The sequence below is a fragment of the Boleophthalmus pectinirostris genome, unplaced genomic scaffold (genome assembly GCF_026225935.1).
Source record: "Boleophthalmus pectinirostris isolate CB_2022bp ecotype Guang Dong unplaced genomic scaffold, ASM2622593v1 HiC_scaffold_23, whole genome shotgun sequence".
In the NCBI taxonomy this organism is placed as follows: Eukaryota; Metazoa; Chordata; class Actinopteri; order Gobiiformes; family Gobiidae; genus Boleophthalmus; species Boleophthalmus pectinirostris.
The window spans coordinates 20,208,205-20,233,444 of NW_026571207.1; the positions used below are offsets into that span (position 1 = coordinate 20,208,205).

General features: G+C 38.6%; 1 protein-coding gene across 2 annotated transcripts in view; it reads left to right on the forward strand.

Annotated features, from left to right (window-relative positions):
* pcdh11 (protocadherin 11) overlaps positions 1 to 25,240 on the forward strand; it is a 145,183-nt gene that overhangs the window by 57,677 nt on the left and 62,266 nt on the right. Inside the window, exons 3-4 of one of the 2 annotated variants that reach the window (XM_055158897.1) lie at positions 1,593 to 1,652; positions 10,517 to 10,519. In XM_055158897.1, coding sequence (XP_055014872.1) covers positions 1,593 to 1,652; positions 10,517 to 10,519 — 63 coding nt within the window. Of the gene's footprint in view, positions 1 to 1,592; positions 1,653 to 10,516; positions 10,520 to 24,640; positions 24,677 to 25,240 lie in introns of both variants that reach the window. The other variant, XM_020923528.2, reaches the window with a different exon arrangement.

The following is a 25,240-nucleotide window of genomic DNA, read 5'->3' on the forward strand; positions in this document are numbered from 1 at the left end:
CATTTATTCATGTATATTTTATGAAGCCTAGTGTTTATGTTAGAATGAATGTCTCAGCGTGTGTGTTTCCCCGCACTATCTTTGCCTAGCTGCGGCTGGTTGGAGGAATATTCTTCTCCAAATGAAAAATAGATGCGTAGTGTCAGGAGAGCCCTGCGCCTGTCCTGGTAGTACCATAAGGCAGCCATTAATAGTGTCGCCGCGCATCAGACGTACCACTGGCACTTAATTGGATTTGAGCACATAACCGAAAGCACCTGTTTGAAAATCAACAGGGCCTTCCCATGAGGCTTTGCAGGCATCCTAAAACGTTTGGCACAGATCATCCCCCTGCTATATACAATGCACGTTTTGTATTTGCCAGTGAGGTCAAGTGAAAAAAAAGTAGTAGTGTTTTTGAGTTTCTTTTTATAAGGAACGGATATGCAAATATTGCAGGTTTTGCATAAACGGGAGCAGCAGGACCATCTGGTGTCGCCTTGTTGACTTACCTTACTGTGTCTGCTTAATAATGGCCTCTTTCTTGTATCGAATGTACTACCAGTGTGATTATCATTTAACCTAAAAACACATGTTCAGAGAAAGAATTTGGCAAAGAAGAACTTTGGAACATATTATCATAGTTGTATAGTAATAAGATAGTAAGATAGTAGAATAGAAAGGAAAGTAAAAACATGCAGCAATGACTCAAAAATATATGTAAATAAAAAGGTTACACCTTTTATTTACATCCTTAATATTTTACATTGATTAACATGAAGTACGAAAAATTACTTTAGATCCACTTGTATTCATTTTAGGTTGATTTGCTAGCAGCAGAAGTAAAAAGCTCTATTGTCACCTCATCAAAAACATAACTGGAGTTGTGTTTTGTATCTTTCACACATGTTCGAATAATTCATTATTGTTATTCTGTCTACATCTTGTGATTTCATGAAGAGGTAGTTCTCAAGTTAACAGCTTTACACCATTGACCTTTTGTTCGGTAGAGATTTTCAGAATTCCAGGGCTGAAATGATTCCAATGATTCTACTGAAGGTGTATAAAGTTTAAAAATACAGTTGAGCGCTTTCTGTATTACTAAATGACATTCCAAGGTGGAACACAAGGTGTTTGTTTTAGTATGTTAAACATGTGTGAATGAAAAAAAACAGAAGTCCGGGTATGTTTGTGATGAGGAAACAACATTACAACAGAGTAGTAGATCAGATCATTGTAATATTGGCCATTGCAATCAAAACAAGGTCAAAAAGAAGTCATCTTGCACTCCCATAATACAAATGTGATGTGTGACATTTAACGTGAAAGCATATGTTCAGAGAAATCCTTTGGCAAAGAAGGATTTAAGTCGCGAAAACCAAACAACAACAGCCATTTCCATGATGCATCAAATATTACACAAGATATTTCAACTCCCTTAATCATAATAGTCTTAGAGGGAATGCGGGGATAAATGGTTAAATCTTATGGAGTTGTTGTGGAAATCCTAATGGCGCAGGTCGGGATAAGAGCTGGGGTTTGTGTCAGTGTAATTTGCAGTGAACCAGTCCTGTGTGCTGAAAACACGCACTGATAATGTGTTTCTCTTGTAGAACTCGGCCCAGACACCAGACAAGTCTTTCAACTCGCCACCCCCAATTTGTCCTCATAAGGTAAGCCCCACTCCCACCACACAGCATACGCGAGGAGAGTTATTGCACTGATTTGAGCCATTTAATTTACTTGTTAGTCCCATATTCTTTTCATTTTCAGAAGTGGGAAGTAACTGCTTTTGACTTGGGTCATTTCTAAAAATTAATGTTTCTTTACTCTGTGGAAAAAATGTATTATAACTCTAAGAACAGTAAGAGAAGCTAACGCAGGGGCACTTTCAGCAGCAGTGTTGTGAATAATAGGTATTTTAAGAGGCAGATGTAATAGTAGCAGTTGCACTTGTATTAGAAGTAGCTATTGTAAGTTGTAGTCACAATACTTTTTACTTTTACTTAGTTGAGTTTATTTTCTAACTTATTTTTATTCAGCACCCAGCATAGTGCATAGAGAGCATTTAGCATTAGGTTTTGTGATGTGAAAATGCTGATTTGTAGAGACTGATTGCAAATTACTCAGAATCTGTTGAAGGAGCGTTCCAAAAGGCCACATTATGAGTTGTTAATTATTCCTGTCCTTTCTCAGTCAAAGTCATCTCCTCTCACTGACTTTAGTAACTTCCTGTGTTATCTGTTTCTCTTGGTGCATGCCTCTTGCAAATGCGATAATGTGTCATGTAGTGAAAATCACACTAGTTCAGTTCACTTAGCACCAAATGTGTCAAAAATGCCAGTGTCCTCTTCTGGATGAGTGGCCGCGGTGGCGAGGAGCAGAGGACCTCCGAAAAAGTGCCTGCATGTCTGACAGGCTGTCATCAAGTGCTCAAAACCAGCGTCACTCTCAGCACTAATGCACACTTAAATATAACAGATGAATTTGGGAGGCTGAAAATGATTGTGGAAATATGAGCGGATAAATATGAAAGAAAAAACAAACTCAGCCTAAGATTGATGGTTGAAGACATGGATGGCAGTGGTGATTGACAGATTAAATCCACCTACACAGTGTTCCAGAGCTTTCCAAAAAATGGACCAACGCCCAAAAGTAGGTCCCTGAAGATTGCATTTGTGTAGTGCAAGTTTTGTATCCATAAAACGAAGAAAAAGTAAGTTTAAATATACTTGGGCAGTGCATATATGTACAGCTTTTGAATAAAATGTGCAGTGTAGCAATACAAAGTATTTTAAAATGAATAAATATTTTTTGACAGCTATAAGGATACAGTTTAGGCTTCCAAGTCAAAAAGGAAACTTGACGCATACATTGACTTGGGTCAAGTATTTAAAACTCATTCGTTTGTGGTACGTTGCAGGTACAGCAGAAAGCATTTGACTATTTGTCTAGCAGTCCCAAATAGGAAAATGAGGAGCACAATACCCTTCTGTGGCGATGTGTTGCTGTTAGGGCAGCTGCAGTTTACAAATAGAACTGTAATTTTATTTAATATGTGTATCCGTGTGTAACATGATGCTTAAAAAAGAACATGGGTGACCACGCCTTCAAAAGAGCAAATTACCAATGAAGCCAAACATAACACCTTTTCCATGTAACGTTTCTTAGACAAGGAGGTGACACCTTCAGACTAAAAAAAATGTATAAATAATTACTTATTTATCATTACCATTATTATTAGTATTAATTAATTTTTTTTTTTGCAATAAAAAACATCTGTGAGTGAACAACTGCAGACAGCTGAGATGAGACATTATAAAGTGCAAGTGAACGTGTACATGTTTCATTTGCACAAAAATCCAGTGGCCCTCATTACAAAAACTGACATGAGCACAGAGTGCGCACAAACCGTACGGAAGGTCTGGAGGTGGCATACCACTTACACGATTTTTAAACAAACGCCAAAAGGCACAGCGAAACTATTTTTAACTGCTTGAAACTTATTTTTTTTAGAAACAGTTGAGCCAAAAATGCCATTTATGTTTTTGAAGTTTGGTAATCATAAGCGTATTTTGCACTATTGCTGAGACAATTAAAACTTTGAAACACACCCCAAGTTACCATCATAAGCTCATTGCTTTAAACATAAAATAACAGTATGCATGACTTTGGACACAATACGCTGCCCATCAGCTCGGAGCATAATCACTGAGTTCTGGGAACAGCAGCAGTCAACAGCAGTAAAGACAGTAGAAGCACTCACCACAGCGCGCTGTCTCTCCTGTTGGGGCGGGTCAGGGAATTCTGTCTTACTGCGCCATCTCTGTGCGCCGGTTCTGGGGAAAGCGAGACTGCGCAGTCTGGTCCGAGTGGGTTCGTCAGGCAGCTCTGTTATCCGTCCTCCTGGTTCCAGGCGGGGCGAGCAAGACCAGTGCACAGTAGAACTGGTCTGAGAGGTGGTTCTGTCCCACCCTCGCGCGCACGTAATTCCAAGGTCCAAGCATCCAGCGTGGATCCAGTCCGGGAAGTCAAAATGGCGGCGTCCTCTACGTGCTAGTCCCATGTGGGGATAGCGAGACCATTAGCCGTGGTCTCGGTTCGAGGGTTGGCGGTCCTCCAGGGGACCCGGCCGGGTCCGTGGTTGAGCAAAGATGGGGGTGAAGTTCGTTTCCAGTCTGGTCCATTATAACTTGTTCAGAGCGGCCCATCCTTGCTCTTGGTTCTTCTGGGGGATAGCGTGGCTCAGACCGACACAGCTAACGCCACTCCCCGCTCCAAATCATCTGAGCCCGGCCTGAACCAGCACTGTTCTCCGCCGTTCAGGCAAGGCTGTTATAGTATTTTGGAAGTTGAAGTAATAAATGAAAAATATTGGATTTTTTTTAGGGATTATGATTTGTTTTTTGCAAATCACATATTTTCTGCATTTTACAATGATCCAAAATAACCTGTTTCTTCTTTTTTATGTAATTCTTTATGATTTCCTTTTCAGATAAACGCTGCATTTTGCCGTATTCCGTGAGATCATGTCGTAAATTACATGAATGAGGCCTCCTGAAACATGAATATTTTTGGGAGTTTCAGTTTTCCGCACAAGTTGATTAATACCATGTGACCTCTGCCAAATGCACAAATATTTTTTTTTGTCTGCAACCACCATCTGAACCAATCTTATGGCATTGTGCCATATAAATAACATGCAATCCTGTGCGAGCCTATCTCTGCAGTCTTCCTGTGTGTTATTTATGGACACATATTTCCTTGCCTCTCGCTCCTGTTTGCTTGACTTGCCCTTGTTCCATTGACACACTTGTGATGTAATGTGGGGAACACCGCATGCTGCTTTGTGGATGCTGTTGTTCACATCGGAGCTGTATGCACCGCAACTCGATCTCCCTTTAGCCTCACATCAGTCTTCATGATCTGCACCCACACAATATGTGTCGTGAATACAATGGACTGGTTTAAGTAATTATGTGTGTGAATGTAGTACATTTACTCAATTACTCAGACAATCACAAGAAGCCCATTAAGCCCAAAGACATGATGAAGACAAACCTGGAAAAGTTCACACTGAGTGTTATAATGTTTAAAGAGGAGTGTTTTTGCTTTTCTGTGCCATTACATAGTAATGCATGTTTGCAACACCCTTGAAATCATTTACAATAATTCTTCCACTGGTCCTATTCAAAATCAACCAATGGCCCAGTAGACGGCAGCAGAGTGCAATTCCATGGCAATATTCAAAGCCTAAAATCACTCAGCAGTCTCCTCACAGTTCTTCACAAGTGTTGATTTAACCAGGACAAAGTTAAAACTCAAACAATGAAACAGTCATTTTCAATAAAAGATAAGATGATTAACCAACAATATTTCCAAAAACAACTTGTAGGATTGTCTATTGAGAGGGCGTCCTGGATGGTCCGTGCTTCCTGGAGAAAATCAGCCGCGTATTTGATGGGGAAAAAAAAAAAGATTTCAAGTGACACTCTCCTTTTGAAATACACTTTGAGACACTTTTGCTTCAGTTGTGACAGCATATTCAGATGACTGGGAAAATAAGTCAATGACAGTAAAATGAGTTAAAAGGATATTGTGATTATAATAGCCAGAATAGGATATGGCCTGCCTTTTTACCCTTGCCTTCATCTGCATGGTGTGCATCCCCTCAGATGGATAGGGCTTTTAAACTGCTCTGTGATTATATTAAGAGTGTGAGAATGAGAGTGCAGCCGATGGAGCAGGGTGGGAGGAGAGGAGAGCCTACCCAAGCACTAAGTATATATAATTGCTTCTTGACACATTGGCCAAATTTTGCAGTGCCAGGATCTGAGCGAAGATGATTAACGGCTGTCCGAGTGGGTGGGCACCGCAGGGTCATACGGGGGCTCCGGTTTCCATAGTGATCCCAGTCTAAAGGCCATATACTGCATATTATTGAAAATCCCAGCGGTCTGCACATTGTTAAACTACAATTATAACTCGTGCGAAGAGGATTGTCTGTCCAATGCCAAGCTCAGGCCTTTTTTCCTCACTCTTCACAGGAAATATTTTCTTTTCTATTTTCCTTAAATAGTCCTTTTCCAGCAGTGGAGATAAAGAGTAAAAATGTTGTATTGTGTGAATAATTGATGAGTGGGCTCACTTCAGAGCATTATTACGGTGTGGCAGGCAGGGTAGGAGGTGAGGCCAAGATCATATTTCTGACACCAAGCTTCAGGCAACGCAAAATTGTGTCAGTTTTTCCTTGTGAAACTACAGCTTGAATAATGCTTTCTCATTAAAGTTGAACAGGCATGGAATGAATAGAGAGCAGGGAATATGAATGTAAACTGTAGGTTTCATTGAACCACTGCACAAGTGATGAACATACTGAATTACAGGAGCACAATACAGATATTTTTGTGGATTAAAATTATAAAATAAATAAAATAAAATAAATGACATGAAATAAATAGTTTAATTTATTCAAATATATTATAAGAGACAATGTTTAATTTAAAAAGTTAAAAAGTATTAATCAGACAGCTTTTTGTTAGTCCTGAGTAGTGAGTAGGCATAAAGATAAATTGTAAGAGTTATAAACAAGGGCATCTGGCAAAAAAAATCCAAAATCATCTTGCAGCTTTAAATATTTATTCATTTATTTGTACAAATATCTAAAATATATAATACCTTTAACACTATTTATTAGTTTAATAGAGCTCCGTACTGAGGTATACTGCACTCTGCAGTTCCACACTTGAGAGCCGCACTGACAGATGAACGTGCATGTGTGTTCCAGTGAGGATATGCCATGCATAAATATATGCACGCTTCTGTGTAAACAGTGCAATCTTGTTAGGTGACAGATGGAGAGGCCAGGGGATGGGGGTGGGGATCACGCACCTCTGACAGCGTGTGCCTGCTCTGCACCCTGCGCCATGCCAGTTTTCAAATTACTAACTTACTGAATCCACCAAACTCCATTTAGGGCTCTCCAGTGAAATGCCACCTAACAATGATTTAGTAGACTAATGAACAGAACACATAAGCAAGCCACTTTAACTCATGAAGATGGACTCATATGCAAATGTAAAACCACCGATAAAATGCTTAAAAGATGTGTAAGCTGCAGCATTTTAAGTACTCTGCAGGCCACATAATGAGCACAACTTAATTATGATTCATTCTATATTGTAAAGAAATCCCCCTGGCATCTTAGCAAGAGGCCAGTCACACAGCTCATGGTGAAGGCACCATTCTCTGTGTGGTGAGCTCAACTGTGCTTTGAACATGGATGTCCCAGTGCCATGTCCTTCCAGTCCACATGCTGTGCACACCCCCTCACCATTCAGCAGAGGTAAATGTGATCTCACAAGACAGCCAGCAACAACCCTGGGCACCATCCGGCCGCTCGCGGTAGCATCGTGGCCATCGTCAAACAAATAATGCTTTGTGACTTCAAAAAGACAATCCAAAAGGTCATTTGTGACCTGTGGGACCAGGCCTGTGCAGCATCTGTCACTAGAAAGCAGCACATGTCTGTGTCAAATGGCAAAAGGTACAGAACAGAGCAGCCTGCCATGTAATAAAGCCACTAGCCCTGTGTAAAACTTATATATATATATATATATATACATATATATATATATATATATATATATATACACACACACACACACATACATACATATACTGCCTATTTTTTACAAACACATAACAAGTGACATGTGTCCAACATGTCAGTGTGCACAAGATGGTCACTTAAAGCCTGACTCAGCTAATGCTACTTTTACATTCACATTTGCATTAGATATGAATGTGAAATATCAAACATGTAAATGAGACTCTTTAAGTGGTATGTAATCATTAATTAACATTAGTTCTGATTCATATTTAAACATTGACCCATTTTCTATAATCTTTTATTGATGTACTGTTCAGTCAGTCACTCTTTTTCTGCTGCTTTCGGGCTCTGAGCTAATCCTCCAGGGCATCTGCACACAGACTGACCTCCATGTTCCACCTTATCTCCCTTGTCACACCATTTCCACAACAAGGGTTAATCGCATCAAAAATTCAGGGGGAATTGATGAATGAATATATAATGCATGCTCCCCCACACACAACTGGCCAGGCTCATATATCAGAATGAAACCACACCTCCATGTGGAACAAATCAATAATGTTCCATTTTGTAACAAATTCTTTTTTTCTGAATTGTGAAATCCAATCTTCATGGACACACTAACAAATTGGATATTCTATCAGCTGCAGTGGAAGAAGAGTGTGAGAGACAGCGACCGCACAGTGTTTTCATAAAAATAGCATTTGCATAGGGAGTGTAAAGAATGCCCTGCTTACAAATGTAATTCATATTTGTTCAGAGTGCACTTTTCTCTCTCTCTCTCTCACCTCATATTCTCTTCTTTGTGGCTGTCCTTCAGTCTTGCCTCAGAAAATCTCGCCTGCATCTCACTAAACCAATCAGGGATTTGAGAGCCTCACTTCCAATCAATTACCAGCCAAATCAGTGCAGAGGCCTTTGATATAGAATCATTTGTCACATCAGTGCAGATGGCTGGGGGCAGGTACCCTGGTGCCAGAGGCCGTATCCATGTGGAAATGTCTGCTCAGGGCCGATTCTCCCGGCGCCCCCATCCCATTAACAGGAAGTCATTGTGAGTCCCAGACTGCAGTCGGGCACAGGGCTTTGCATTTTTGACCAATAAAATTCAAATGGATTTGACAAAACTGAGATGTTTAGCAAACATATATATTCATTCAATTTATGAAGATAAGTCTTTTACTTGTTACACACTTTAGGAGATATTTATGTCATTAGCTTTTCTAGTTTGCAGAAAAACAGCAGATAAAATATCAGGATTCATTTTAAATAGGCCAGACATTGTTGTTTCTGTAAAAGCATTAGACCAAAGATGTAAAAATATAGATCATTGAAATGATTCCTAAGCTTGTTGTGGTGACTCACTGTGCTGCTCATGTGCCATTAACCTCTAGTTAACCTGAATGTATACTGTCACCTTCTACAGGGTCAGGGCACCCACAGCTCAGTGAATTATTTACACATCTCTCTTGCTGTACCTGACGTGACATGACTGAGGTTTGCCCTGTTCTAAGCTTCTATCGTAATTCAAATGTGATGTCAGTGAAGAGAAAGAGCAGCGCTTTGATATTTACCATGTCCTATCTACTTTACAAAGTAGCTGGACAAGACTATGATTATCATCACTAACACTCACAACAGCAAAACAATGACATTTAACAATATTGACATTTTCATATGATTTTGTATATTATATTATTATTAGTGATATTATAAAGAGACTCTTGTGATAAAGTTATGGAAGGATCTAATACAATAGAATCAATTGTAATTTTTGTTCTCATCTCTCTTGAATATAAATGCAGACCTTGGCTTTTCAATACTACTTTATAATAAGCACTTTAATAAACAAATACTTAATTCACAAAAACAAATTGTTTATCGAAGAGTCTATATTGCACTGTTTTCTGATCTATGTTATAATGCTGTTTTCTCACCATTGTGTTTTGTTTCATTTACACTCGTTTAACACACAAATCCTCCATATTTGAGCTGAGTTCTTCTCTCAAACAGAAAACACACTGTTCCACCTTTTAATGTCATGTGGTAATACAGGAAGTCATCAGGAAGTGCTCCACTGTGTTTTTAAACGCCATACATCACAACTAGAATCAATTAGATGATTAGATGATTAAATGACTCTGGAATTGCTAACGGCAAGGTAACAACATTCTAACATGGCATAATGCTCACAAGAATAAATTGTCTTTGTTTATGCTTCAGTAAGGTTATGTGTAGTTATTATAAAGTGTTAAACAATCTTATGATTTTGAATGTTATTCGCGATAGGTAACATTTAACAGTAAGCAATTAAAAGGCTCCTATTACTATTATTATTTTCTGATCTATGTTATAATGTTGTTTCCTCATCAAAAATAAACCTGGAGTGTTTTGTTTCATTTACACATTTAACACACAAACCTGCATATTTAGGCTGAGTTCTTCTCTCAAACAGAAAACATGCTGTCCCACCTTATGTCATGTAGTAATACGCTCCACTGTGTTCATAAACACCATTCACCTTCACTCAAATTATGTGCATAATATCAGCCCTGGAACTGTAAAAGGTAGCTGTTAACCTGAAAACTACCACATGACATCACAAGGTGGAACAGAGCATTTTGAGTTTTGGAGATGTAGACAGAATAATAATGCAGGATTATTCAAACGTGTGAATGAAAAAACACAACTCCAGGTATGTTTTTGATGAGGTAACAACATTATAACATGGCTTAAAGGTCACAAGAGTCATTTGTGGGTAATATATTGTAGGATCTTTAAAGGATCTAATGCATTAGAATCAATATTTTTTTTAGGTCTTATGGACATTGGTGCTTTTCTCTCTCTGTCTCGGTTTTGGCTCTTTTGCTGCTAAATGCAGTGTGCCTCTTTCCAAGGTTAAAAGCATATGCAACATCTTAAAAGCAGGTTAAATCCCACACAAGGACACGGCCGATGTTTTGTGCTTATCACTAGTGTCAGGATCTTGCGGCTGAGCTTGTTCTTCTCCATGTGATGTAATGACCTGTAAGATTCTGTCACGGTGTTCGGCTTGTGTGGTCAGGTTATTTTGATGTAATTGGGTGTCATTAAGATTATACTTAGTTTCCATGTTTAATGACTTCAACAAAGCCTTAGAGGGTTCATTAGCTGCATAGTGGTGCAATCCTGTCTGTGCGATACATCTCCCAGACAAACACCACAGAGTCTCGAGGTGATTTGTTAACTTTATAAATTCACAGATAAAGCATTTATCAAACGCTTAAAATTCAGTTTGAAAATATGTTAGTACGGGTATTTATACGTGAACTATTCAAGGGCCCCCTGATTCAGTATACATGCAGTGCCTTTGGTGGGGTGTGTCTATGTAGGACAGTTACCTTGGTGACACTTTGCACATATTAAAAGTCTTTTTAGATGGTCTGAAAACCAAGTAAGGTCAGTATTACCAACTCATAAATGCTAGATTCTGACCCTGTGATAGCACTTTTTTGGAGAGCCAACTGCAAATGTTTTTCTTAGTAGTAAGCAAAAGCCTTGTCTTATGTTTTTATTGAGCAGATGCCTAATTTCATTAAACTGGAAAAGAAAAACACCCCAACGCACCAAAATCTAATCTAATCTAAAATAAAATTTTCATTGAGAAACAAACACAAGCTTATTTTATACAATCTGGCAGTAGGTAGGGTAAATATTGAAACAGGCCTCCTTTTATATTTTTATTTGTGCAGGTATTTAGTTCTGTTTCGGGCTTTATCTTTATTTATTTATTGTCTGTGGTTGATTCATACATGTAAACCAGTTATGTATATAATTTGAGACAATGTTTTTATATTATAAAATTTTACTTAAAAAAACAAAAACAAAAAATAGCTCACGACCAGTGTTGTGCATGAACAAGTTCACAAGAAGAACAAGAAGTTTTTCAGTGAACTTTGAACTGACCGCAACACATTTGTAAATCAAGAACTTGAATGTGAATTTGTTCAGATTATGTGAGATGAACGACGTGTGATTGTGTTCACTTTTAATCAACAAACCGAATGTAGGTTGCTGTGCGTAGCGTAAGGAGACAAGGCTGAGTCTGACAGCACAAACACTGGAGTTGCACCCTCACGGTCCCACGTTACAGCTCCTCTGGCACCTCCTTGGAGATTATTGTAAAACTCACTGAATGCACTTACATGCACATCAGTGTCCCGGGTATGATCGAGTTTATTGAGTATCCCGGTTTTGTCATGGTGCATGTATACTGTATGGTGCATGTATCTTGGTTACTGCAACATAAAGTTGAGTACACATGCATCCAAAAGACAAACGCTTTTCAGTCTTTTCATCACAACAGTAGCCAAAATAAATTAAGTTACCAACATAAATAAAGTGAGTGAAGTGACTGTGAAATAAAGAGGTGCGCTAAATCTGCACATGTATGATGTCTGAAAACATGAACCATCTCCAACCTGATATACACACAGTTTAGTCAGAAGTCAGTTTAAAAAATAAGTTCAGCCTTTCATTTACATATCTCACCTTAAAATAAAATGAACTGAACTTTGAACTAGCTCATGAAAAGTGTGAACTTGCACAACTCTCCTCATGACTTTAATGTTATTTGAAAGGGCACTTGTTTAACTGCACAGATTAGCTCTCATGTTGTAGTTCCAGCTAAGTTCGTTTTTAAAGGTCAGGTTTTGTTAAAGCTGAACTCAGATTCAAGTCTAATTTATGGTAACAGAGCAGTGCCTCCAGATAACTTCATGTCCCCCAAGAAATGAATGTGATATGAAAGGTATCAATATGTAACCCAATACTATATTTTGGCCTCTTATTTCACCTCCCATTATAAATCAGTGCAGTTCAGTAGATGATATAATACCAGCTCCGGACCTTATACAGTCTGAAGCTACTTTCACAATGGCTTCAAATCAATGCTCCGCAAATGTGTCTTCAGGATGGATATATTATTAGAGCAGGATCCTGAATAAGTCATGACTGCCACTGGCTTTCACTGACAGTTGCTCATTGGCGCATACCCCAAATTGTCTTCTGGGTTTATCCCTACCTTATTATAAGTAGATTATGACATCACATAAATCACATGTCCTCCTCGTGTTAGAGCGGCTTCTCACCGGTAATCCAGGTTCCTGCCACCACCCGAAGACATGCATGGTTTTGAATGCTATTACTTCATCTGAAATGTTCCACATTATGTATTTAACTTATCTCTATGGTCAGATCTGTGGAGAGGCAGCTTCACTTTCAAAGAGAATGTTCATCAGTGCATTTTAAAACATCTGTAAATGAACAGTAAATGTACATATAGAATAGTTTAATGCCTTGCTGCGCACTATTCCAGACAAAGTTATAACTTCTCCATTAATACAATCACATTTAATTTCAGTAATTTGATGTGTGTTTTCATTTCCTTTGCATGGTTGCATTTGTGTGGCTAGAACTAACTAACAGCTTTTGTATTTCATTGCTCAGTATTTTACATGGAAAAACTGGAAATATTGCACACTGTTTTTAAGCGTGTTGCTTAGAAAGAAATACCATAATGTTATATGTCTCTGTATAAATCTAATTATTTTCTGTATGCTTTTTCATAGCAGCCTCCAACTACCATATTATGGCAGCACAGTTTCGCTGCACAATTTGGGACAAAATGTGTATTTTTATTATGAGAGAGCCATATTGTAGATGTTGGTATAGAGTGAGGCAAACAAATTCCACAAGGAACTTAACCGATGATTTGATGCGTCCAGGCTCTTAAGTCGGCAGCTCTTACGATGCTCGAGATACTTCCTCGCTGTGTGCCTTTGCATATTTCACAGTGGTGTAGTCTTTGGAGATGTAAGTCATACTGTGAGAATTTGACTCTGCATGCTAAAGAGGCATAAAGCAAAAGCACAAGAAAACACATCACCAGTCCATGACCTTATTACACTTGGTGCATAGCATGCTGCAGCAATATTGCCTTTATTTGTCATTATTACCACCCGCCATTACAGGGAGTGGGCGGAATATCAATTTGACAGAGGAGAGCTTCTGACTAAATGTTAAGGACCCCATCACGTGAGACACATTGCAGGCGTCCGTGTGGGCAGACATGGCTGCTGTTTTACTACTTATGGATATTCAGTGGTGGGAATGTGGTGTGCCTCTCGCTGTAATAAGGCATTTACCATTGCAGAGTAGCTCCACTGCACCACCAGAACATATGTTAATGCACTTGGCAGTGGCCAGAGAAACAGCAAGAGGTTTGGAACAAAAAAAAAAAAAAAAAAAACACATGGGACCGGCCTCCCGGAGCATGCATTTGCCTTCTACAAAGATATTAATATTACTAGCACACTGAGCGGTGGGGAGGCCGGGCTGAAATTACCCTGGCACAGAGCAGAAGTTTGTTTTGGTAATGGTGATGGACCCCGGTGGGTGCAGACAGACAGCCTCACAGTGCTTTACAGTCGCGTCAATAGTGTAATTTTAAATGACTGAGCTGCCAAGGAAACTGACACAAACATATTTGAGGAAGACACTAACCAAATAGGCAGACTGAATGCTACTTTGTCAGGCTTCAAGTATCAAGGTTAACACATGCTGACAGATGACAGCCATTAGGAGACAAGCCGATACAGACGAGTCTCGTCACAAAGCAACAACAGAATCCAATCAATCATATTTGTTCATTTCATTTAGAAACGGGAAAAAATAATGACATATGAATCTGTATAGTTTATTATGAAAAATCATCATCTTCTAGCTTTGTTTTTAGTAACATGTATATGATTTCTTTGGTTATCTTGGATTTCCTTATATCATACTGTCATAATGCAATTTCTGTCCAGAGATTCTGAAAGCAGATCAGTCGCAGTCATGCTGAATTGTAAAACAGGCAATCCCTTTTCTTTAATGCGCCCTGTGAGAAGGTTGTGGCTAAATTAACCTGGGAATGAAATATCATTGTGGACTGTAGGACAGGGCACAGAAAGAGCTACACAAGCATTTGCAAGGGAGTAATCCTGTTGCTTGGCTTTCACATTCATATGGATTACCTGAGAAAATATTCATGAACTTGGCACAGGTCTCTCCGGAGATGGTGGTAGAAGAATTTGTGTCTGTTCCTGAATATTGAGTGTGTTGACGGTTAATATTTCATCCGTGGAGCAGTGGTCAAAGAATGTCTGCAGCTGTGGCCTCACTGATAATAGAGAATTAAGCAGACACTGATAGTTCCCTTCCTGTGTATGCCGAGGGTTTACTCGGCTTAGGCTCAGAAGAGCTCCTGCGCTGCACAGACAAATATGGATATAATGTACAGACAGCTTTGGTTGGAGATGCCTATAGAGATAGAATAACATCGTAACAATACAATGAGAAAGTGTATTGTAAAATGGCAAGGTGAATTTAAGGTGAAGTCAGCAGTGTCCCATTCTTTATTCTTTTGTTTCATATGATTTGCTGCACTATTTTTCACTATCGACATCATACCTAGAGTTCTATTTAGTTTTATTTCCTTTTGTTCATCCTGTATTTTTAGGTCTCTTCCCACTTGATATCTGAAAATGTTCACTCCCACCTCTTGATGATATCCATGGTAATCTAGAAGTTCTTTCTGTTTAAAAAATAGATCCCTCTTCACCAAACACACTTCAATCAGGTAATTTTAGCACTCAACTGCTACTCTATTCCCTACACTACCAGCCTTTTGACGGGAGCAGCTATTGTTTTTAGCCTGATTAAAACAGCTGACTCACTCTTAAATGAAACAGCAAATCTGTACAAAACCACTACACACACACACACACACACACACACAAATATATCTTTCAATGTTTTGTGGACTATTTTCATACATACATTATGTTATATATGAGTTCATGAAAAACGTCACACAGCACTGTAAAAAAATACCAACATAAAACATTTGGCCAGCTGCATGCTCAAGGTTTCACTATCTCATACATGTTTCCTTATGGTCCTCACTTCCTCCCTGTGAGTGTGTGAGAGTCTGCAGACAGGTTCAGTATGTGCTCTGATAAACCCCTAACAGCTGGTCGTGTGTTAGCGCCAGCTCCAGCTCATTTACAAGTCATACTGTGTGACCATCACTGTTACAATGAATGACTGTCAAGTGGATGAATCCTAATACCTACTGATGATGCAACATGGGGCTAATCAGCTTTATATGACACCAGCCAGACGACCACTCTAATACAGAGATATGAGAAAGTACTGCTGTATCCTTAACACAGATGTAACATTAAAGGTGCAATGCATATCTAGTTGATAGAAAAGTTACATATTGCACATTGCCACCTGCTCGCCTCCATGGAGATGTTCTTGCTTTGGCCTGAACATTTCACTGAAGAATATTTAACATATGTCTCTGGAGTGAGACAGAAGATGTCGCCTCCAGGCCAAAAATCACACAAAAAAGGTGACCTCTTTGTAGTTCGAATATGTTTTTGAGACTTTTTAGTTTTGTTTTGTTTTGTTATTGAATAAATGCAAGTGTAATGCCTTATTGTGGAATATTCCAGGCAAAGCAAAAGCATCCCTATGGAGACAAACAGATAGCACAGAAAATTAATTATTACTTTAACCCTGAGCTTAAAGTAGTACAAGAAAATACCCTCCATAGTAGCATGCGTGCTGTGATCAATATGCCATGCTTTTAATATTTATTAAAAACAGCACTGTGTGCAGGTACTAACGCAAACACACTTTTGATATTTTGTGTTGCATTAAATGGACAAAATATAAATAGTTAAATGTGATTTGATATTGATTACATATGTTTTGTGTTTGTATTGAACTTTTCATTTTCATTTTTCATTCAGTTCAATAAAAATGATCTTGGGGGAGCAGTGGTTTTACATGATATTAGGAATAGAGCCTTTTTCAAAAAGCAAGCTTTGGTCTTCATTTCTAAAAGTAGAAAAATGGCTCTGTCTGACCCCTAAGACTTGATGTTAGATATTTTGTGCTTTAATAAATACAAAATGCTGTTTAGAGCAGGTGTTCTCCTTGGTGACAAGTGTGCACTGTTTTTTCCAGTGTGTTCCTGGGTAGATAATGTGTCTTTGTCTCACGAAAGGACCAGGAAATTACTTCACTTTACTCCATTGGTTTGTGCAGGACTCTTGGAGACTAATAAAACACTTTTGGCACTCACCAAGTATGGCTTTTGGAAATGGAAATTTTAGCTTCTACAAATGTAGAATAACCTTTTGGCATATGTATCCAGCCAAGAATGCACGGAAACTTAAAGAAAACATTGTATACATAATACCATATTGGGAGTTTTTTCTCCTATATATTTTTTATAATATGACATACGTACATCATGGCTTTACATAATGTTCACTGTAAAACTCAATATTACTTTATAGAAATGGGTCCATGTACTTTTGGGTCAAAACTGTAGAACCTTTTTTTTTTTTAATGATCACAAATACAGAGCAGGGGGCTGACATAGGGGGTACTGACATTTTCCAAGAACTCAGCATCAAATGCAGGAAATTGACGATTTTGCAAAATATGTCTTCTTTAATGAAGATTTATCAAGAAACTGAGAAAACCTACAGATCACTGAGACGCAGCAGAATGGAAGATTTTGAGTACAACTTCTTCCTTGAGGTTTTTATCTAATTTAAGAACTGAAGTGAAACATAGATAAATTGATAATGCATCCTATTAAAATCCTTGCAAATCTTCTAACCCCCTTCTTTATTCTGTAGTACATGATTTTGAGCACATGAGGATCATTAACTTAGATGTCACCACATTATGAAGGATGTCCTTCAACTGACTTTTCATTTCTGGGGACAGCTTGACAAAAACTCACTTTGAATTTGGTCGAAAGCGCATCTAATTGAATTTTGATACGTAATTAAATCAAGCAATAAATCAGCCCAGATCCCAGTGCTACCCGCAATCCAGCACTCCTGAGCTTCAGCAGCTAATTATGATGAAGTTATTATCTCAGCCAAAGGGACCACTCAAAATGGCTCCTTCTGCATCATGGACCATCTTTTCCATGAAGACTCGTAAGCTCAACCTTGAAGGAAGGGCATCTGTTGCATTAAACACCCCAAATATCCTGTTATTGCCTCGGCTATGATGATGGTAATGTGCCCAAATATTGTGCGGCGCGGAAGCAGGTGATTATCAAGAGCCATCCTTGCAAGCAAATTCTGTTACTCGCGGGGATAAACATATTGAGAGAGGTGGGCCAGAAATGATCGGGTGCGCTGGAAGTCACCAATTACAGATGGTAGTAATTTCTGTCAATAATGCCTTGATGTGTAGGAAGTGGTGCTATTGATTGAGCATGGATTTAGAGCCCCAGTCCTCATCATCTGGTTCACAGTCTCATATGGTTAATCAATGGTGTATCCTCTGTGATTTAGGAGTGCTTTTGATGCCATGTACTGCGTATGTATAATCCTATGACACAAGGCATTAAATCCACTCTAATTATAACCTGTGTGTGAGACAGTAATGCGCTTGTCAGGGAACAGATTTAAGTGAGTTATTTTCAAAGAGCAAAAATCACAAAATGAATGGTTAGGTGAGTGAATAAAAAGATTCCCTTTTTCATCATTTGTAGAGGAACAGACATTTACTGCACATTTGTCCTGATCGCTGAAAGTAAAAGGTGTGTGCCAATAACCACAATATCCCTTTTTTATATTTTTGTTTATTCATTCCATTGATTTAAAAAAAATCATGTTTAATTAATACTTAAGATTAAGCAATCAACCAAGGAAGATGAGTAATTCATAACAATTGTTTCAAAGTAAGAAAGTTTGCAGGTTCATCTCCCTGGGTATTTCTGGTGGAGTTTGCATGTTTCAAACTCTGTCCCTGTGTTTCCTCCAGGTACTTTGGTTTCTCCCATCAACTCAAAACTTGCACATGTAAACCTCTAGCTACAGTAGTCCTGACCAAGCCTAGCTCAAGATCTGATTGCACTGAAGTCACCCACTGGTCCTGACAGGCTGCTACAATACCAATGAACTCAAAAGAACTCAGATAAAATATGGAGGGTTTGTCTGTTAAACATGTGTGAATGAAACAAAACTCAACTCCAGGTATGAAAAAATAAGCCCCTTAACTGTAAATTATTGTGCACTGTGTATATAAAGTTACTGTTTATCATGCACTTTGGTATTGCATCTTTTGAAAGCAAATAGTAAAAGGTAGTATAAACATACTTTAAAATAAAAATGCATAAATGACTCCAATCTGGATTATCTCCATGTCTGCCGGTGAAGGTTTTACAAATACATAACCACATGTTAAAACATGAGTCCCCAGACAGTCACACCGGATCCAGCCGGTTTGTAAATGAATACCCTGCAACAATCGCTACAGCAGGCTCCCTCTGCATAATTTCAAAACACAGCACATTGATGAACTTTTTTAATTATTACACCCCTTGGGATCCTGACAGAAGCACTACAGCAAAGGGGGAAGGGAGGGGGGTTGTCTGTCCACCAGCCTTTACCATTCAGCCTGGTTCTGTCTCTCCCTTGCTTTCTCTACCTCCCCCGTTTTTAATTCACCCAATTTGTCGGTCCAAATGAAACAGCGAAAGGTTAGAGTGTGGAGTAATTAACAGCAGCTAGCCTAATGAAATCAAGAGGGGCTGGTCCGTTGGAGGATCAATACCTCAGGGCGAATGGACTGGGAGTGGGAATTGTCCAAGGGAAAAGGCATACATACCCACCACTTAATAATAATAAGTTGATGAAAAGCCAACACGTTGTCCACTTGTAAATCAAAATTGGTTGGAGCAGCCAGGACGTTATTGCTGTCTAGTAATTGTGTTAAAGCCAAAGTTGTACCTCGGCGCTCAGTCAAGTGTGCAGGATTTACACCACTCCTTGCGGTTTGCTGAAAGGTTCTGCCTTTATTGAATGTCAATATAGACGTCAATACTCTTTGGAACAGGCGAACACCAATGCAAAGGGCTAAAACCATGGCTTGTGTTTATCTAAGGATACACTTAAGTATATTGAAGACTTTATTAGCCCACTCTGATGAGGAGGTGTTTTGTTTGGTACAGTTTTATCACACTGTTGGAGACCTGCTGTGTTGCCAGAAAATATAGGAGATGTAAACTTGAACTCGACTAATTCTTGGCGGAGATCATCGTTTCAAGTGCCTAGACAGATGGCATCTTCGTCCAAGATTTTTTTTTTCTATTTATTTGGAGAATGTTGTTGTTAGGTGTGCATATGCTTGTATGTGTTTGTCAATGACACTACCACCTGTGAAGATCCCATTTTATTTCCATTGATAAACACAGGCATATGTTTCTCCTTTTGCAGATTTATTACTTTTTGATTAGGAGACTAACATTTTTAGGGAAACTAAATAAAGCTGAACTGATGTTGGGTTGACATACGTACATACATATACATTTAGTTTTATTTATTTATTTGTTCATTCATTTATTTATACATGTACTTATTTATTCATTCTGTGCTCAATTCAAACCCATCTTATGTCTGTGCACATCTCACAGTCCCTTGCTAACACGCCTGTTATTCCTGTTTCATGACATATTTAGGCATCTCATCCATGCAGACACCCGAGCTGTCACCCACCATACGTTCTCCCTGCGCCCCTAACAGCCTCTCCAAGTCAGACTGTGCCACTTTTCACATGGCATTTGTGGCAAACGGAGAGGTGCTGCTGACAAGTCCGAGTTGACCATTATTTCCCGGCTGCATGAGGGGAGCATTGTGCTTGAACAGCACAGAGTAGCTCGCCTTCACAGTCAACCTTAAGTTTGAGTCACAACAAATGGTCTGGAATAGGCAGGAGGAGGAGGCGGGCTGCAGTGGGGATGGCCTGTTCTTTGTCTCTTCTCCTCACTATCTGCTTGGCACCATGCAAGGTATTTACACTACCAAATAAACTGCTGTGTGTCCGTGGAGGCAGTGGATCTCATTAGTGTTAAACACTTAAAAGCAGGAGGCTCTGGGGAAAAGCCTGTTAGAAGGCGTTAGTCTGCCTTAAACTTCACATCAGATCACAGTCTTTGCACACAAGATCACAAACTATTGTGCGCTAACTTCTGCAGGCCTTTTTCGAAGCTTTGAACATTGTTGCTAAAAATATCAGAATAGGGTTAGTTATAATTCCAGCATGTGGCTGTTGTTCCCTGTAAACTTCTGTAGCTAAGTTGTGTGATTACATCACAGCTCATATTGTCTTGACTTGACTATGACTATGTCAGTGAATAGGGGTCGAACGTGCACATTCAACACACAGAACAGCCTGGGTGGATAAATGTACCTGTACATGTGATATTAAAACACACTATACTAAAACACTCCTGGAGAACATCTTTGTTTCTAAATCTAAATGTAAATGTTCAGAGACATATTGATTAACTGGACCAACTCTAAAGAAAATTGTCTTATTATTATCTTCATATTCACACAGTTTGTCTTTTGTCTATTTCTTTATATAGTGCAGTTTTCCCTTCTACAGTAAATGTAATTTCAGCTAGCCTCTGGTCACAGCTTGAAAATGCTCTTAGCATCAGGAATATTAGTTCCTCTGTCTCTTTGGCAGACGAATAGAGTATAACTATACACTATGTGACTGAAATATTATATTAAATAATAAGAGGAATATCATTTTTTGCTTCTCACACTTCACACACTTTACAATGGCAGGTATAATGAGCATGTGAGTTTATAGTTCATTCTTGATTTGAGGGAAAATGCTGCCAGTTATTATTGAAAATAAAATAAAAATGATAACATAGTCACTCTGTACCCAAAGGGCTGGTGGGTTAATATCCATCTTGCCTATTTACTGAAGTATAGGCTGCAACAAGAAAGGGACATGTAAATAGAAATATACAAAACAAATAAATACAGAAAACTATCACATAGCTGTAAACCCATACAAGTTGAAGTTGGCTTTTACGCCATTTATTTCATTAGATACACATTTTGTTTCTTTTGGGGAGTTGTTTTTTTTTTATTTTCTTGTCCGAGTTCTGCTATCCTTTAATATAGAGAAGGTATATTATAAAATGTGTCAAAATTGCAGGCTAACAATCCTTTAAGTGCAGCCTTTTAAGGTAATCCAAAATTACATTTTACCCTAACAATGTGCAATGGATAAATAATCCACCATATTTCTCTTAACAGAGCCACATTTGGATACTGAGTCTCTGCAACAATACAGTCTGGTGGTTTTTAATCAATTATTTATCCAATATTTTAATGATCAGAGCTCCTGGAGTGATCAAAGCTGTGGTACAGGCTCCAGTGCCTTTGCTTGGTAAGACATCCCTCTGTACTTTGATGTGCTTCACCAACAAATGCACTGATCTTAATGTAACTCTCTCCCAGCCTGTGAGAAGCATGCACCAAAAAGGTCACTCACCCATTCTTACTTAGAGAATATATGGAGTAATAAATAAATAAATGAATAAATAGGATAGGCAGCTTCAAGATATGCAAAATTTTTACTTTGACAAGAAAATTGCAAGGTTAGCAAGAGTTCAACAAAAACATATCTTGGTGTGGATCTCAGGTCACTTTTTTTTTTTTTTACTTTATTTGATATATTAATTAATTTATATATTCTTTAAATAACCTAATTCTAAAATGAAACTTTCTGAAAGAAATATGGTATATTTCCTAATATAAAACACAGTGTTGTTACTTTGAAGTTCATAAACTCTCTCTTTCACTATCTGCCTCCATTTTTATGTCATTTTAACATGAGACAGCCAGGGGTCACCTTTGTGGACATGCTGTACGTTATCATACATTTAATTGGTTGAAAACATGAAGCCTGTGTCATGAGATATTGAATAAAACATGTGTGGGAGAAGAAACAAGTCGATGATGAAGTAGATAGCCCGCAGTAAAACAGTGCTTTGAATGACCAGTCAGTGGCATGCAAATGAGTCCCTCCTTAAATAGACCTGACGACTTTCGCACTGCTACAATATGCAGACATGACAAGAGTCTATTTTTAATTATATTTGTCAGAAAAGTCCAGATCATATTTTATATTCAAATGAGTTGACCCCGTGTTGGTTTCGGTGTCACTCAGCTAGTTGTAGGAGCTTGTTAAAAATGACCCCAGCTATGTATTCAGTATGCATATGAGGGTTCTATGAGGCGAAGGTTAGTGTTATGAATTGAAAAGAGGAAATAAGCATTAGTTGTGACTACACTACAAATGTTACCTAACTTATTACAAATGAGATAACAGCCCTTTTGCAGCTTATTGTGAGATATGAGATATCATAGTTTGGTATCCTCATCACCAAATGCCACATACCTCTTCTTAGTGAACACTGATTGCGGTATGACTGCCCACCATTTGTCCGTTAGCCTGGGCAGTTGTGGTCACAGATGTAGGCTTGAAGTTAAATTAATAATAAACCAAGTTTACAACGTTAGATACTGGGTTTCTCAAACAGTATACACAAGTTGATGGCCAATACTGCAGTATAGGTATTTTACTATAGTGAAAAGCTGAAGGATAGAACAACTACTTAAAGAAGACCTATTGTGTTTGTGTCTTCTATCTATGACACTTGTGAATCACTTTGTTATAATTTGAAATTTTTAATTTGCAAAAAAAAAAAAAAAAAAAAAAAGTCCGCTGGCTGCCATGGTAGAAAACTGCAGTGTCCAATGGGAGCTGATGTCGCTATAAACATCATCACAACAAAGGGCCGTGGAGTTCTGGGCACCTCTGGTCTAGCAAGATTTGTACCAAAATGATTATACCACACTGCTAAATCCTACACATTTCACATTATTTAAATAGATACAATTGGAGAACATTGATGGTGGTGAAAACAAGAGTTGATCAGCAAAATGGCTTCTTGAAAATTAACAATTAAAGATTTCTCAAACATGTGCAAATCACTTCAAAGACATGTTCTGGTGATAAAAATGGTGAGGGGAAACAACAACTATTGCATGGTTAAAAGCTCTGAAAAGTTAATTTTAAATAATAGGTCTGCTTTAAAACAAACAAAAGAAACTAAAAAGTAGTTACTCCTAAATTGCAACATTTAAGTTAATGATACAGCAAAGACCTACCAAAATTAAACTCTTAAAAAAGATAAAATCTTGTTGAAACTGTTGAAAGATGTCAACATTTGGTAACAGAACAGAATCAGAAGAATATAAATGATTTAGAAGTGAGAAGTTAGTTTTTTTTTCCCCAAGTTTGCAAGGGCTGTGTTATTTGGGTTAGCTGTCCAGCACAGTGCTGTGTTTAGTAGTTGAGGAACAGCTCTGAGGGGGTGCACCTCTATTTTGCAGTCAGTGAGAGCAAGCCTGGGTGCACAATTACCTCCGGATAATCTGTTGACACCAACTTATTTCCTGTTCATTGTCCCCTCTCCTCCTCTCCTCCTCCTAAGTGGCTTCTCGCTGACACATTCTTTGTATTTTCTTTGCAAATCTAGTCATGTACCCGGGATTATTATACACAGTACAAAGAAAACAAAATTGGTGATTAAAAATTAAATACTCTTATCTCTATGTGAGTTATCTCAGTCCCCGGAGAGAGGATGCTATTTCGCAAGCCCGCGGGTGCCTTTTGTTCCTCATTTAGAAGCTTGTCATTGTTTATTGTGAATTCTTGATGCCCCGTTTGATATTGCGTTCACTCTCCCTCTGTGACATGTGAAAAATCATCTTTATCAAAGTGTCACTTGGATTGCTCTTGTTGTGGAGGTGTCAAAGCCTGCACGGTCTGGTCTGTACATTTCTGGAGAGAGTCTGCCAGGGCCCCACCGCTCTGTGAACCCGGGAGCTTCAGAGTGAGGGGGAATCAATATCCAAAATCTCAATCGCGAGTATGAAAGCAGAGTGCAAAACCGCAGATCTATCAGGCTGTCAATGCTGAACCGCCTGACTTTGAGAGGGGAAAAATGGAAGCTCTCAGTGCGGCTTTCTTTTGTGGAGTCTAAACATCTTTTTTCATTGTAAATCTGTTGAGGAGAGTTTTTTTAATAACTATTTTCTTGTGTCGTTGCAGGAGGCCTGTCAACTCAGCAAGATCTCGTCTGTCAATGTAAGTTTGATGAACTCTTTTCTATAGCTTTATCACTGTACATTTGTCTCTGATGCCTAGAGGTCGAAAGAACTCAATAATGTTTATGCACCAATGTAAGTACAAGGTTAAAAAGACTGGCTCCATCGACAAGTTGTAAAAACAAAGGATGGTGGACATAACAATTGTGGAATTACTGGGAAACTTAATTTTCATTCAAGAGTCAAGAAAAACTACTACCATAATTTCTGGACTATAAGCCGGTTCTTTTTTCTCACATTTTGAACCCTGCGCCTTATACAATGATGCGGCAAATATATGGATGGATTCATGTTTGGCACATTGTCCATTCATATATACGGTCTATGATTTGATAACACAGTGGACTACAACACAGTAGTAAGTGGACATCCACTCATACCTGATCGACACAACTAGCCTAGCCCCCAGGAGAGCCTGAAATCTGTTGAAATCCTCCATGACACTGACATGATCCAGACAGGACAGAGGCTCTTGAAGGAGACATGCGCAGTAGAGCACGGGGAGAGATGGGGTGATGCGCCGAGAAAGATGTTTGTTTTCATT